The sequence below is a fragment of the Microcaecilia unicolor genome, chromosome 3 (assembly GCF_901765095.1).
Source record: "Microcaecilia unicolor chromosome 3, aMicUni1.1, whole genome shotgun sequence".
Classification (NCBI taxonomy): domain Eukaryota; kingdom Metazoa; phylum Chordata; class Amphibia; order Gymnophiona; family Siphonopidae; genus Microcaecilia; species Microcaecilia unicolor.
The window spans coordinates 330,883,760-330,897,780 of record NC_044033.1 but is presented as its reverse complement, the minus strand read 5'-3'; the positions used below and the strand labels follow the sequence as shown (position 1 = coordinate 330,897,780).

Below are 14,021 nucleotides of genomic sequence, written 5' to 3'. Positions count from 1 at the left end.
TTTTTTTTTTTAAGATTTATGATTTAACTGCCAATTTCCTGTTATTTTGCAACCAGAAGGAAGACCCTGCAACTTTCAAAGACAGATGGGAGGTAAAAGACATGTGAACACATCTGAACAAAACCGCAAGAGAAAGAACAGATCAGCATCTGTTCTTCAGCACCTAAATATGATGAGCCTTGCAAAAATGTACATGCAAGTAATTTTTGCGAGACTCATATTTAGGCGCAGAAGAACAGACATTGATCTGCAGAGATACTTTCCATTTTTTGTTTGGATATGCACACTAGAAACCATACTTACCACAAAACTTTTGGTTTGCATGTGACTGGAATGCTTCCCTTCATTAACCGCAAATTTTTCACACATAAATTTGCAGGCCATTAGCTTTCTGCCTAATGTGGTATTACACTCATGGTAGAAGTCATGTACTCAGACATCTGTGCGCAGCTCTACCACAAGCCTTTCTACGTTGGACCCTACATATTAATTTTGGCCATTAATGCACAGCAACTACAAAAGTTTAATAAAAGTTGCCCTTTGTCTCTCTTCCTACCTTCCCACTCCAATTATTCTTTTTCCAATCAGCAGCAATTGTTGGCAATACAGTATTGTTGGGTTCTATCAATCACTTTTATGATGAGATTCACCCAAGGAAGTACAACAGATATAGTTTGACATAAAACAATTTTGTTAACAGTATAATAATGGTGAAATTATCACACATAAGCATACATACAATCAATGAGGTAAACTTGGAAATGACAAACTAAATCCTAGAAATACAAATACCATGATACAATATCAGAAATATACACATTAGGCAGCAAAGTAGAACAATCACAACAGAAATATGATAGTAGTATAACTTAATACCATTTGACAAACTAATTGTTTTTGACAGTTGCCACACCCATGTCCAGGTTCTCTGCCAATCAGAATTGAGGATCTGCCCACACCCTATCCCTTTGATGACATCACCAGATGTGACATCAGATGCCTGTCCAAGACCCACTCTTTTTGCATATCCTAGCCCAAACCCCAGATTTTGCATATCCCTACCCCAAATCCTGCCCCTTTTTTGCATAGTACTGCCCCAAATCCCGACTCATGTAACAGATAGGATATTTACAATGTCAACACCATATGAATGACACACCTTAACAGACATGCATTAAAACAATGAAATATGATGCTCACAATGCCAGTGTAAAACAATGAAACATCTTAATAGGCAGCCGAGGGGGCAAGTGCAGTTGAGATACAGAGAGGGGCATAATCGAACGCGAACGCCCATTTGTAAAAACGTCCATCTCCGAGAACGGGTCCGTGAAGGGGCGGGCCGAACTGTATTTTCGAAAAAAATGGACGTCCATCTTTTTTTTCGAAAATACATTGGATTAGGGCGTTTTTTGAGCTGGGCGTTTTTGTTTTTTAGCGATAATCGAAACCGAAGCGTCCCAGCTCAAAAACGACCAAATCTAAGGCATTTGGTCGTGGGAGGGGCCAGCATTCGTAGTGCACTGGTCCCCCTAAGATGCCTCTATGCCAGCCTCAAATATCATACCTAGCTCCATGACAGTAGTATGCAGGTCCCCAGAGCAATTTTACTTTAGTTGGTGCTGCGCGGGACCCATGCAGAGAGGAAAAATCGGAAGAAAAAAAAAACAAGCAAGCAAGTGCAGTCAGGGACGTCCAAATTAAAAGATAGTAAAAGGGGGAATTGAACCAGCAACCTTTTGATTACAAGCTCAGTGCTCTAGCCAGTGCACCACTGATTAGACATCCTCCCCTTTCCATTAAGTCTCTCCAAGTTTCTGTCAGCCAATCACAGCTCATTTAGCTGACATCTGTGTCAGCTAAACAGTGGTGATTGGCTGACAGAAACTTGGAGAGACTTAATGGAAAGGGAAGGACGTCTAATCAGTGGTGCACTGGCTAGAGCACTGAGCTTGTAATCAAAAGGTTGCTGGTTTGATTCCCCCTTTTACTATCCTGGTAATTTAGATGTCCCTGACTGCACTTGCTTGTTTTTTTTTTTTCTTCCGATTTTTCCTCTCTGCATGGGTCCCGCACAGCACTAACTAAACTAAAATTACTTTGGGGACCTGCATACTGCTGTCATGGAGCTGGGGATGACATTTGAGGCTGGCTTACAAGTTGGGAAAAAAGTGTTTAACATTCATTTTTTTTGGTGGGAGGGGGTTAGTGACCACTGGGGGAGTCAGGGGAGGTCATCCCCGGTTCCCTCCGGTGGTCATCTGGTCATTTAGGGCACTTTTTTGGGACCTGTTCGTGAAAAAAACGGGTCCAACAAAAGTGACCTAAATTCTCTCTGAAAACGCCTTTCTTTTTTCCATTATTGGCCGAGCACGCACATCTCTGCTCAGCCGATAACCACGCCTCAGTCCCGCCTTCACCACGCCTCCGACACGCCCCCGTCAACTTTATGCGTTCCCGCGACGGAGTGCAGTTGGAAACGCCCAAAATCGGCTTTCGATTATACTGATTTGGGCACCCACAAGAGAAAGACGTCCATCTCCCGATTTAGGTCGGAATTTGGGCGTTTTTCTCTTTCGAAAATAAGCCTCATAGATAAACAAGATGGGAAGAACTGATGGGTAGCAAATAATACATACAGTTGAATAAGATGTAAGAAACTGGTCTTTGTTAGTGTGCAGCAAGCAACTCCAGGTGTGGAGTGAGTGGAGAGTCAGGTCACTGCATGTATTAAAGGCTTTGCAGAAGAGCCAGGCTTTCACTTGCATCCTGAGATAGTCTTGAGTAAGCCATAGCCCCTCTGGAAGTAAGTTCCTGAGTGTGGGAGCTACTCCAGAGAAGGATTGCTGGTGGGTATCACATCATGCAGTTTTTTTTATGAGGGTACATAGAGTGATGCTCCTTGAGAGATACTTGATGACTAATTTATTCTTTAATTATTCTGGCCCATTTTCCCTGAGCACCTTGAAAATCAAACAGAGTTTTAAATTTAGCTCTGTAAGGTACTGGTAGCCAGTGTAGTTTTTGCAGAAAGTGTGTGATGTGGTCATTCTGTTTGCATCCTTCTTTAGGATTGTTTCATCTATACATTTGATTAAAATTCTTATCCCCTTTTTTGAAGGCTCCTGGTACTTTTTGTTTTGCTGTTTGCATCCTTCTTTAAGTCATGCTGCAGCATTCTGAATTAGTTGGAGCCAGTGGAAACTTTTACATTTGATCAACGTACAGGGTACTATAGTAGTCCAACCTTGACATTATCACGGCATTGATCACTGTAATGAGACTTGGTTTTTTTCAATATATGGAAAGAGATTTCCTAGTTGCCACAGGTGATAGAAACACAGGCCCTGATACCGAGACAGAAGGGAGTTAGAACGGCTAACTCCCATTGTCGCTGGCGAACCTGGAAATTCAATGCTGGGGCCGTATCCGGCCACCAGCACTGAATTTCCAGGGGTTTTTCTGGTGCTGCAAACAGCCGGTTAAGCTGATATTCATCAGCTGACCAGCTAGGTTCTAGTAGCCAAAGATATACCTGATATTTACGCAGGTCTTTCTGGTTGCTAAACTTAACCAGTCAGCCGGTGAAAATCAGTGGTAACCAGCTATGTTACGTGACATTGCCGGTGACTGGGCTAGCCGCTGACCAGGATATTCAGTGGGAGATAGCCGGTTATCTCCCGCTAAATATCAGCGGATAGCCAGCTTGAGGGTATTTAACTGGCCAGGTGCCATTCCTGGTTGGTTAAATACTTTTGAATAACAGGAAACAGTTTTTAAAGGATGTTTGATTTGCGGGATCATAGTGAGTGTATCAAGCCCTGTGATTTTAAGAGGAGTTCATACTTCCAAATGGTAGTTTGAAGTCAGGAACTTGTCCACTTGTGTTAGGAACCCACAGAACCTCTGTTTTACTTGGGTTCAGGCAGAGTTTGTTGTTAACCATTTCTGAATTGACGTTAGATAGGCAATGAATTTATTTAAAACTGTGGGGCGTAGCTACAGGTGGGCCTGGGTGGGCCCAGGCCCACCCAGTTTGTCCTGCTCCTCCAATCTGTGCCGGTCCTCTAGCACCAATTAGGCTGCAGCGGGAGAGAGAGTGCACAGTCTTTTGGTTCTGCCCCATCTGAGCAGCAATATGCATTTTGCCTAAAGCCGGCAGAAAAAACAGCAGCTCACCAGATTTTAGTCCTCTGGAACCTCTGAAAAAAACGCAGGGCTGGCGCAACGCTGCAGGCAGCTCTTCCCCGCCCTCCGCTCCCGGACAGGCTTCCTCTTCGTTCATTCCTTCCTGCCGCCCCCCCCCCCCGCCCCCCGCGTTTAAACCGTTTATTTTCCTTGCAGTGACGGCAGTGAAGCACACAACACAGCGGGCTCGCCTCCAGCCTTTCCCTTCCCTCACTCAGTGTCCTGCCTTTTTGCGATGATGTATTTCCTGTTTCTGCAAGGGTGAGACACTATGTGAGGGAAGGGAAAGGCTGGAGGCGAGCCCGCTGTGTTGTGTGCTTCACTGCCGTCGCTGCGAGGAAAATAAAAGTTTTAAACATGCATGGGGGGGGGGGGGCAGGAAGAAACGGAGAGGAAGGCTGTCGGGGAGCTGAGGGAGGGCAGGGAGAATCGTGGACATGGATGGGAGGGGAGGGGGAGAGAAGAGATCGTTGGACGTGGAGAGGATGGGAGGGCAGGGGGAGAGAAGAGATCGCTGGACGTGGAGAGGAGGGGAGGGCAGGGGAGAGGAGAACTGCTGGACATGGAGGGGAGGGAAGGGGAGTTAGGACAATTGCTGGACATGGATAGATGAATGGAGGGGGCAGGGGAGAGAGCAAATTTGCTGGACATGGGTGAATGGGGGAGAGGGCACGGGAGAATGGAGAGTTGCTGGACATGGATGGATGGAGGGTGGGGAGGGCAGGGGAGAGAGGAGAACTGTTGGACCTCGATGGATAGAGGGGACAGTCGAGAGATGCTGGACATGGATGGATGGAGGGGGCAGGGGAGAGAGGAAAATTGCTGGACATGGATGGATGGAGGAGATGGCAGGGGAGAATGGAGAGTTGCTGGACATGGATGGATGGAGGGGAGGGCAAGGAAGAGAGGAGAATTGCTGGACATGGATGGATGAATGGAGCGGGCAGGGGAGAGAGCAAATTTGCTGGATATGGGTGGATGGCGGAGAGGGCAGGGGAGAATGGAGAGTTGCTAGACATGGAGGGATGGAGGGGAGGGAAGTCAGGAAGGAGATGCACATGGATGGAGGGAAGGGAAGAGAGGAGAAATGCTGGACATGGATGGAGTGGAGGGCAGGGAAGAGAGGAGAAATGTTGGACAAGGATGGAAGGAAGGAAAGACAAAGGAAGGCGATGCACACGGATGGAGTGGAAGGAAGAGAGGAGAAATGCTGAATATGGATGGAGGGGAAACTGCTGAATTTAAGGGCTGGATTGGAACACTTTGAGGGCAGATACTGAAACTGGAGAAAGGATAGGGACAGGGCTACAGATGATAGACAGGATGCATAAGGACACAGGAGGATGGTGGACATAGTGAGTGAAAAAATATCAGATGGAAAGACAATGCATAAAACAGAAGACACTGGGAACAAAGCGAATAGAAAAACTAAATGCTCAGACAACAAAGGTAGGAAAAAGTATTTTATTCAGAATTTATTAATTGGAATATGTCAGCTTTTGGAAATGTGCATCTGTGATATTTTGCATGTAAGTTTCAATTTTTCTGGTATTGCTGCATTCCAGCCATGTAAGCATATGATGATGTTACATATTTGAGCTGAAATACTGCATGAAACACTACCCACCATATTTCCAATAACAAGTTATATCTGTAAACACTCACTGAAACAAAAAAAAAAGATCTACAAACTTGTGTTGGTAAATGACAGCATTAGCCAATCATCAGTGAACAGAGAGGAAACAAACAATATAGCTAAGAATCTGTAGTAGGGGTGCAAAGAGAATGCATTATTTTGTACCTTTCAACTCTGAGCGAATGATGACAGGAGACAGATCATCATAGTTGTTCATTAAACTGATGTCTCCTGACGTGAAGCCAACCGTAAGCAGTGGTTTGATATTCTGCACTGGGATGGGATATGCAGCTGGACCGTCTGTAAACAAATACGTAGACCAGTTGAGCAGCATTAGACAAATTTGGGTTCCAACATTCTGTTCGACTAAGCATCTGTCATCATCATACAGGTTAGAAATCAAAATAGTCAATCTTATCTATTTGTGTTTAAATGTTTTTTGGTGTTGTTTAAGGACCCTTGAGCTGCATGTTTGTTCTTTTGAAAAACTTCATAAAATACAAGTAAAAACGAAAAAAGAAATCAAAAAGGTCTGTGCTGTGCAAAGGTTATGAGGGGGAAAAAAAAAAAGAGTAAAGCAAAACGGAGCATCTATAAAATCAGTCAACCCAAACACATAAAGACAGGATGCATAGCTCAATAAAAGGACTTTGCTCTAACGTGCTTTATTCCAGAGAAGGCCCTTGAGAAAATGCTTCTGGGCAGAAATTATTAATGGACGGTGACAAGACCAGAGTATTTTTTTCTGGCTGGTGGTGTTGATCAATGCTCCCTCTAATTCTTTTCAGGTTATGTGCAAATATTCATTACTGCTGGAAACATATGGATCAATAGTCAAAGCTATTTGACTGGGCAGTTAAATCTCTTGTGTGAGGCTTTCCACTGATATACAGCTATATTTAACTGGTTAGCACCACTGAATATCAGCACTAAACGCTAAAGCCATAGCTGGTCATTTGGTGGGCAGTCAAGAAGCACTTAGCCTAAGGGCCCTGTTTACTAAGCAGCGTTATACATGTGTTAACATTTTTAACGCACGTTAACCATGTACACGCATTAACCATGTACGTGCCTACAATATCCCTATAGGCGCCTACATGGTTGGCGCTAAAAACACTAATGCACCTTAGTAAACAGGGTCCCAAGTTAACTGGAAAAATCAGACTGCATAAAAAGTCCTGTCTTTGTCTGGTTTAACTTAGGCAGTTATGTGCTGAATATGGCATTTAACTGCATAAGCGATACCTGGCCAGACAAAACCAGATATTCAGTGCCAGTGCCCACATATGGCCCAGCACTAAATATCCGGGCATAACGCTGGCAGTGGCCAGAAAAGAAAAACACTACACTGAGTGCCGCTGGCTGAATATTTACCCCATAATTTTTATAAATGAGCAAAGTGAGTATATTAATGCCAAGAAAAACAAACATGAAGAAATTAGAAATCATCATGTTAAAAAATAATATACCAGACTGTTTTTTTATAAAATATAAAATTATAATCCCAGAAATATTTTTAAATGCAGGGGCACTTCTACCGTAAGAATTTATTGATTATGAACTTTGTTACAAGCTTTTAGAAGATAAGTACATGCATATAGAACGGTCCAATCTAATTAAGATAACTTTAATGGATATTTAGATTTGTATTAATTTTGGGGTCAAGATTTTCTGTGTTTCATACAGTTTGAAACCACATAGTGAAAAGGGGAAGTAAGGAACAGTTTGCTAGCTTAACTACAAGGACAGCTGGTATATAGTTTGGATATGTGATATAAAAAACCTGCTGAAGTAGCATGAGGAGGTGGGATTAGAATTTGTGACAGAAAATATGGTGGGAGAGAAGTTACTAGTAGGTGGATGAAGATAGCATGGCTTTGTGACTCAGAGTCAGGTGGAGTGGCGTAACTGCTATTCTAGGAATTAGGGGTATGAACTGATAATTGAAACTATAACTAATCAGTTTAGTTATAGTTTTAATAGATTTGAGATTTGTATTAAATATTTTTTAGATCGTACCATAACTGATTAGATACAGTTTTAAAAGATTTGAGATTTGTATTAAATATATATATATTTTTAGACCATAGGTTTAGTTCTGTTACATTTTATTTTTATTTATATACGTACACCATGAAGATATATATGTATATCATTGTCCTGTTAGTCTTAGTCCTTTTATAGTCTATTAATATATGTACATTATATTGATATGTATGTATAAATATGTTTATATCATTATGCAAGATTCTGTATATGCAAATGTCATTCTTAGATATGTACAACTTTTTTGATTGATTTTTTTTTTTTTGCTTTTTTTACTTTCTATGGATGTACATTATCTATGAGATGCTTTTATTAGTTTATATTTTCTCTACTTTCTATGGATGTACATTATTCATGAGATGCTTTGATTAGTTTTAATTTTTTTAATCTGTGTCTTTCTTACAATGTTGGATTCATTTTTATTGTTTGTTGCCATGCCAATGTTTTATACTGTGTATGTGTTTTGCACTATTTAGGGACTCCTGAGGCAGGCCTGAGCGGCCGAAACACGACTCGTGTCAAGTCCAGGTTTTAGCAATAAACTTTTGATGTGAACTCCATTAGAATTGTTTTGTCATCATCCTTTTTGTCTCCTTCACTGTGCCTTTTTGCTTTGCTTGATCTGTGCAGAGGTTTTTGTTCTTCTGTATTTGTTGATTGCTAGAGCCCTGTCAGAAATCAACACTTTATGTACTAAGAACTTGAACATGACAAGGATTAAGATGAGTGCTGCCTCTAGGTGAAACTGTTCTTGGGAAATCAGTGCTTTATGCTGAACCACACAACTGCAGAAGAACAAAGACTATTTTAATATAAACACCTTGGAAGACCATCTTGCATGACAGGGTCTAGGTGCAACATGGGAATGGGGAATTTGAACTTGGGTGATGCGAGCAGGCAGTGGAGTTCATTTAGCTGTGTCAAAACAGTGATGTCTAAATTTGATCCTCAGGAATCTCTTCTCTCCCTCCACAGCTCTGGTTTGCAGAGTAACCAAAATAGGCCAAATAAGCTTCACGCCACAAGCTTTAATCTACTACTACTACTACTATTTAGCATTTCTATAGCGCTACAAGGCGTACGCAGCGCTGCACAAACATAGAAGAAAGACAGTCCCTGCTCAAGGAGCTTACAATCTAATAGACAAGAAAAAAAAAAAAAAAAAGTAATCAAATCAATTAATGTGAACGGGAAGGAAGAGAGGAGGGTAGGTGGAGGTGAGTGGTTACAAGTGGTTACGAGTCAAAAGCAATGTTAAAGAGGTGGGCTTTCAGGCTAGATTTAAAGGTGGCCAAGGATGGGTCAAGACGTAGGGGCTCAGAAAGTTTATTCCAGGCGTAGGGTGCAGCGAGACAGAATCCATGTCTCAAGTAGATGGATACAATCTCTTACTCTAACTCCAGTGTCCTCAGCTGTCTGAGAGACAGGGAATAATATAGTAATATCATCTGCATAACTAAAAATTCTAAAACCAGCAGAACTTAAAACTTGACCTAAAGCAGACATTAATACATTAAACAGAGTTGGTGATAAAGGAAAGCCCTGTAGAAAACCAGAAGTGTCCTTCCATGACTCGGACTGGGATCCAATACATTTCACTCTGTATGCCCAAGAAGTAAGAAAGCCCTTTAGCCAGGATTGAACATTGCCTCCAACACCAAAGCCCTCTAGGATTTCCAACAACAAACAATGATCCACTAAATCCCAGTAACTTTATTGCTCTACAATTCATTCCACTTTGCTTATAGTAAAACTAAATTTTGAAAATGCCTGTTGCTCATGCAAATGCGCTTTTGAGTCATTAACCTAGCACAGATAAAAAAGGCAATAGCAGAAAGTGGATTCTTCAGTCTGATAAAAAGTTCCTTCAAATCAGACCAGGCTGCGATACTACTGGTGTCTTTTGACTGGGTCTGAAGGTTATCGATCAAAGGAATCTCTGTCTGACACTTGACTTCCTTACAGCACAGGATACTTTATCATCATCATTGTCATTATCATCCACATTAGTAGTGCCATCTAATTCATCACTTGCATCTTCATCTTTTATTATCATCATCATGCTGTCCAATTAAAGAAGGCTTTCACAAAGTTGGAATCATCGTATGCTGTTGTTCTATCAATTTTTCATCTGATGACAAAATCTGTTTGAATATCTTCAAGAACTGATGCAAGAATGTCAAATGTGTGACAAGCAGACTTCCTCTCTATTCTATCAATCCAGAGGACAGTCACCCAATGTAAGATTTTCCTTGGGATGAACAGCAGTCTGTTGTGGTAGAGACATATGTATGTCTGTTCGGAGCTTCAGTTTCATCTCTGTTTCAAAGTGACCCAACTCATCACTGTTCTATGTGGCTGGAGACTAGTAACTAATTCAAGAAACACAGGCAACTCCACTGTTCTCTTAGGCTATATTCAATGAACAGCCAAATTTAAGAGGAGATGATTCACTGCTAGCATGATGAGGTTTGTGATAGCAAATCCTGTTTCAAAGTTTGCTGTTTCATTTGGTTTACCAAGGAATCATCATTTAATTTTACAAGCACTAAAATAACTTGCCAGAAATACAGACAAAATAATACAAGAATTATTTCAATCAGGTAATTCTATACTCTTCCTTAGACCACAAAATAGGGAGAGTGAAACAAGACAAGGAGATCAATTAAACATCAGTAAACAAAGAAAACGTATTAACCTGATTATCCCCAGTTATTATTTATCTGAACCTTTATTCCACATTGATCGTCTGGTTGGCTTCTTCAAACCCAAAACGGTGTATAGTCAATTTATTTCTTTGGAAACATACTTATTGTCCAATATTAGTGGAAATAATACAATTGATTTCATTTTTTCTCTTTTAAAACCAGAAATTATTTAACAATACAAACACTTGAGTCTCTAATCCAATTCCCACTGATTAAGGTAATCCCAGTTTCACAGGCTTCACTCCTTTTGAATAAATATACTAAGAGGAATCATTTCAAAGGAAAAAACTTTAGGAGTCATACCCGGAACTCTGGGAAAACAACAATCTCAATATTAATCATCTGTAATAATATTCATTTTGTTCAAAATTTTCTGGTCTATTATCATCTTCAAAATCTTAACCATTTCCTACTCCTGTAGAATTTCATTTGCCGTATCAATTTTTCATTCTCAAAGGATTTGATTAGATTATCCATGTGGCTCACTAATAAGATTATATCGGAAGCAAACTTATTTACTACCACCGTTAGGTCCTGGAGCGCCTTCCAGATGATATTCAATGTAACCTCCACAGGTGCCAAAAACTCCAAGCTGATAAGCTCTTGCGGGTTTAGGAGTGGTACCGCCGACATGGGTTCAGCTGTAAACGACTTCCGTTTCAGCATACACTCCTAACTCACTCCTCCACTCCTTTGGGCATGGTGGTTAAATGATTCGGGAGCGATTAAGTTGTTTCCAGGTCCAAGAGCATCGACACTCCTTCGCCGGCGCTAATCAAAGGACTCACCAACCCAGTCATCTGTGGGCAGCTCGTCACGCAGCGGTCCCACGCTTGCTGCACAAGGGACAAAGCGCTGGTCATCGGCGGCTGACCCACGATTGTCCCCTTCCACTCAGTTAAGGTAACTGCAATTGCAGAGAGGAAATTTCAAGTAAATAAAGACAGAACTTCAGAGGTCAGCTGGGCCGTTGAGTGTACGAGCTTCAGGTCGCTATCTTTCCACTCTCCCTAGTTGGGACACTCTTTGTCTGGTTTCTCCTCAGAGGCCTGTCTGATATGGGTAATCCTTCATTATAGCCCTCTGAGTCATTGAAACACAGAAGCCCCTCCACCACTACAAGGTGGTGTCCCTTCGGAGGGGTACCAAGGAATCATCACTTATGTCTTGCGTCCACTTTTACTTTTTACTGCAAACATCAGATGTAACTAGGTAAATAGTAAAAATTGGTGAAATTATTACTTTGGTAAAAGTAAAAGCAACAAATGTTATCCTGTACTGCTTTACAAGTAAAAGTAACAAAACTTTTACTTAAGTACAGTAACTACTTTCATTTACTTAGTTACTATACAACACTGCCTACAATCCTAGGCATTTCAAGTAAGTAAAACTTTATCATCTCCCTATTAACCATCCTGCACATAACACAAATACCCCCGGATTCTATATAGTGCAACTTATGTTGCGTGCGCAAATCTAGTTGTATTCTGAATTTGAGTGTGCAACTTAGTTAACAAGCCAATCAGTGCCGATAATTGCCACTTAACAAGCAACTGACACTAACTGGCATTAATCAGAATTTCCGCGAACTGTCTAAGCATATTCTATAACGTGATTTGTGTAAATTCTAAGTCAAACAGTTGAAAAGGGGGCATGGTTGTGGATGTGGAATGGGCGGGTTGTGGGCATTTCTAAAATCTATGCACATTGTTATAGAAAATCACCTGGTCCATGCCTAATTTAGCATTTACTCCTAAATTCAGTCACACGGATAGGCGCTCGGCATATTCTATAAACCACGTGGAAATTTAGATTGATTCTATAAAATATGCCTAAATTTAGGTGCACTTTATAGAATACGCCTAGCTGTATTTTGTTTCGGCGCTGATGTTTTAGACATGAGATATAGAATCTAGTCCATAATGTCTAAGTGCTCTATCTCCCTATTGACAGAAATCATTACCTTGTGGTGGGGAATAGTCATCTGAGTCTGTGTCACTCTCACTACTGTCTTCCACCAGAAAGCTGGGGTAGTTCCAAGACATACTCAGGATTCCATCTGACTCATGAAGAAGAACATGTGCCAACATTCGGCCATGGCAGTCCATCACAATCACCTGACCATCAGCAGTGCCAAACAGTACCTGCAATACAAATAGCAGACCAACACAATAAATAAGTAGGTACTAGCACTTGGCATATACATACACACATTTTTCATAATGCTCCTGATTTCATAAATGGTATTTAATATGACAAGGAACATTTCTAGTATTTTCAACTGTCTGTCATCAATTAAGTTCAACATGCTGTACTTCCAGTTTAAACATTCTTCTGGAGTCTCACACACCTCTGTTCAATGAAGAGGTCAAGATATTGTGATCTATTTAATCTGTTGTGCACCACCTTGGGTGAATCATTTTTAAAAAGGCAATTAACAAATCATAACAAGTAAATATTACAGCAGCAACCAGGCAACTGAAATCATGACGTTTAAGAATATGAAACGTTCTAAATTGTAATAGAAAAAGCACAAAAGATACCAGATATAAACCAAAAGGTAACCCATACAGACTATGTAAATGTAATACCAGTTTATATAAGCACTGTCTACAGGCTATTGGTGAGGTCACTTGGAATACTGTGTTTGATTTATAATGCCAAATCTCATTAATGATATAGGGGCCCTTTTATGAAGCAGCAGTAACTATACCGCTGCGTTGCCATGTACCAAATTGGCCCACTGCCAGGCTCACTCAGGAGTTTGGAAGTAGTTCCGGCTTTCGGCATGAGGTGACTAAGGCACTTTTGTATTTTCTAACACAGGGCATGTGCCCAGTGGTAATTGGGCAGCACTGTGCACTGCCCGGTTACCGCCAGAGCCCCTACCGCCTCCTAAATAGGAAGCAGTTAAGACTTTTGGGGGGAGATGCTGCTTCTGGAGAAAGAGGTTAGAAAGTGCTGTTGGGGGGGGGGGGAGGGATCCCAGACCCAGCTAAAATCCCCAGCCACTATAATAGGTACATCCCCAAAATGCAATAAAGCATTCTGCAAGAGCAGGTAAAATTTAGCATCATACTGATTGGGGGCATAGACACTGCATAGTACTAGTGATTGCCGGCCTAAAAAAAGTTGGCATATCGCCCCTCCATGTCTTCCTGTACCCTCTGGATTTGGATTACCATGCCCTTATGCACCAAAAATGAAATCCCACCTTTCTTCCCAGAAGCCTGAGTTGCAACACAAGTACCCACCCACCAAGTTTTAAACTTTTCATGTTCAATTTTCAACTGATGAGTTTCCTGCAAAAAAGCCACATCTGCCCGGTGTCTATATAAGGCCTGCACGATTCTCTTATGTTTTACTGGGGAGGATATACCTCCCACATTCCAGGAAATCAACCTAACCATGGTATCCAGCAAAAGGCCTTGTCAGCAGCACTC

The 14,021-nt window shown here is 41.4% G+C and overlaps 1 protein-coding gene across 4 annotated transcripts in view; it reads right to left on the bottom strand.

Moving 5' to 3' along the window:
• Window positions 1-14,021, bottom strand: part of TULP4 (TUB like protein 4) — a 226,044-nt gene that overhangs the window by 114,080 nt on the left and 97,943 nt on the right. For all 4 annotated transcript variants that reach the window (XM_030198414.1, XM_030198412.1, XM_030198411.1 and 1 more), the window contains exons 5-6: window positions 12,542-12,722; window positions 5,990-6,124 (exon numbers count right to left, since the gene is read on the bottom strand). In XM_030198414.1, coding sequence (XP_030054274.1) covers window positions 5,990-6,124; window positions 12,542-12,722 — 316 coding nt within the window. The remainder of the gene's footprint in view (window positions 1-5,989; window positions 6,125-12,541; window positions 12,723-14,021) is intronic.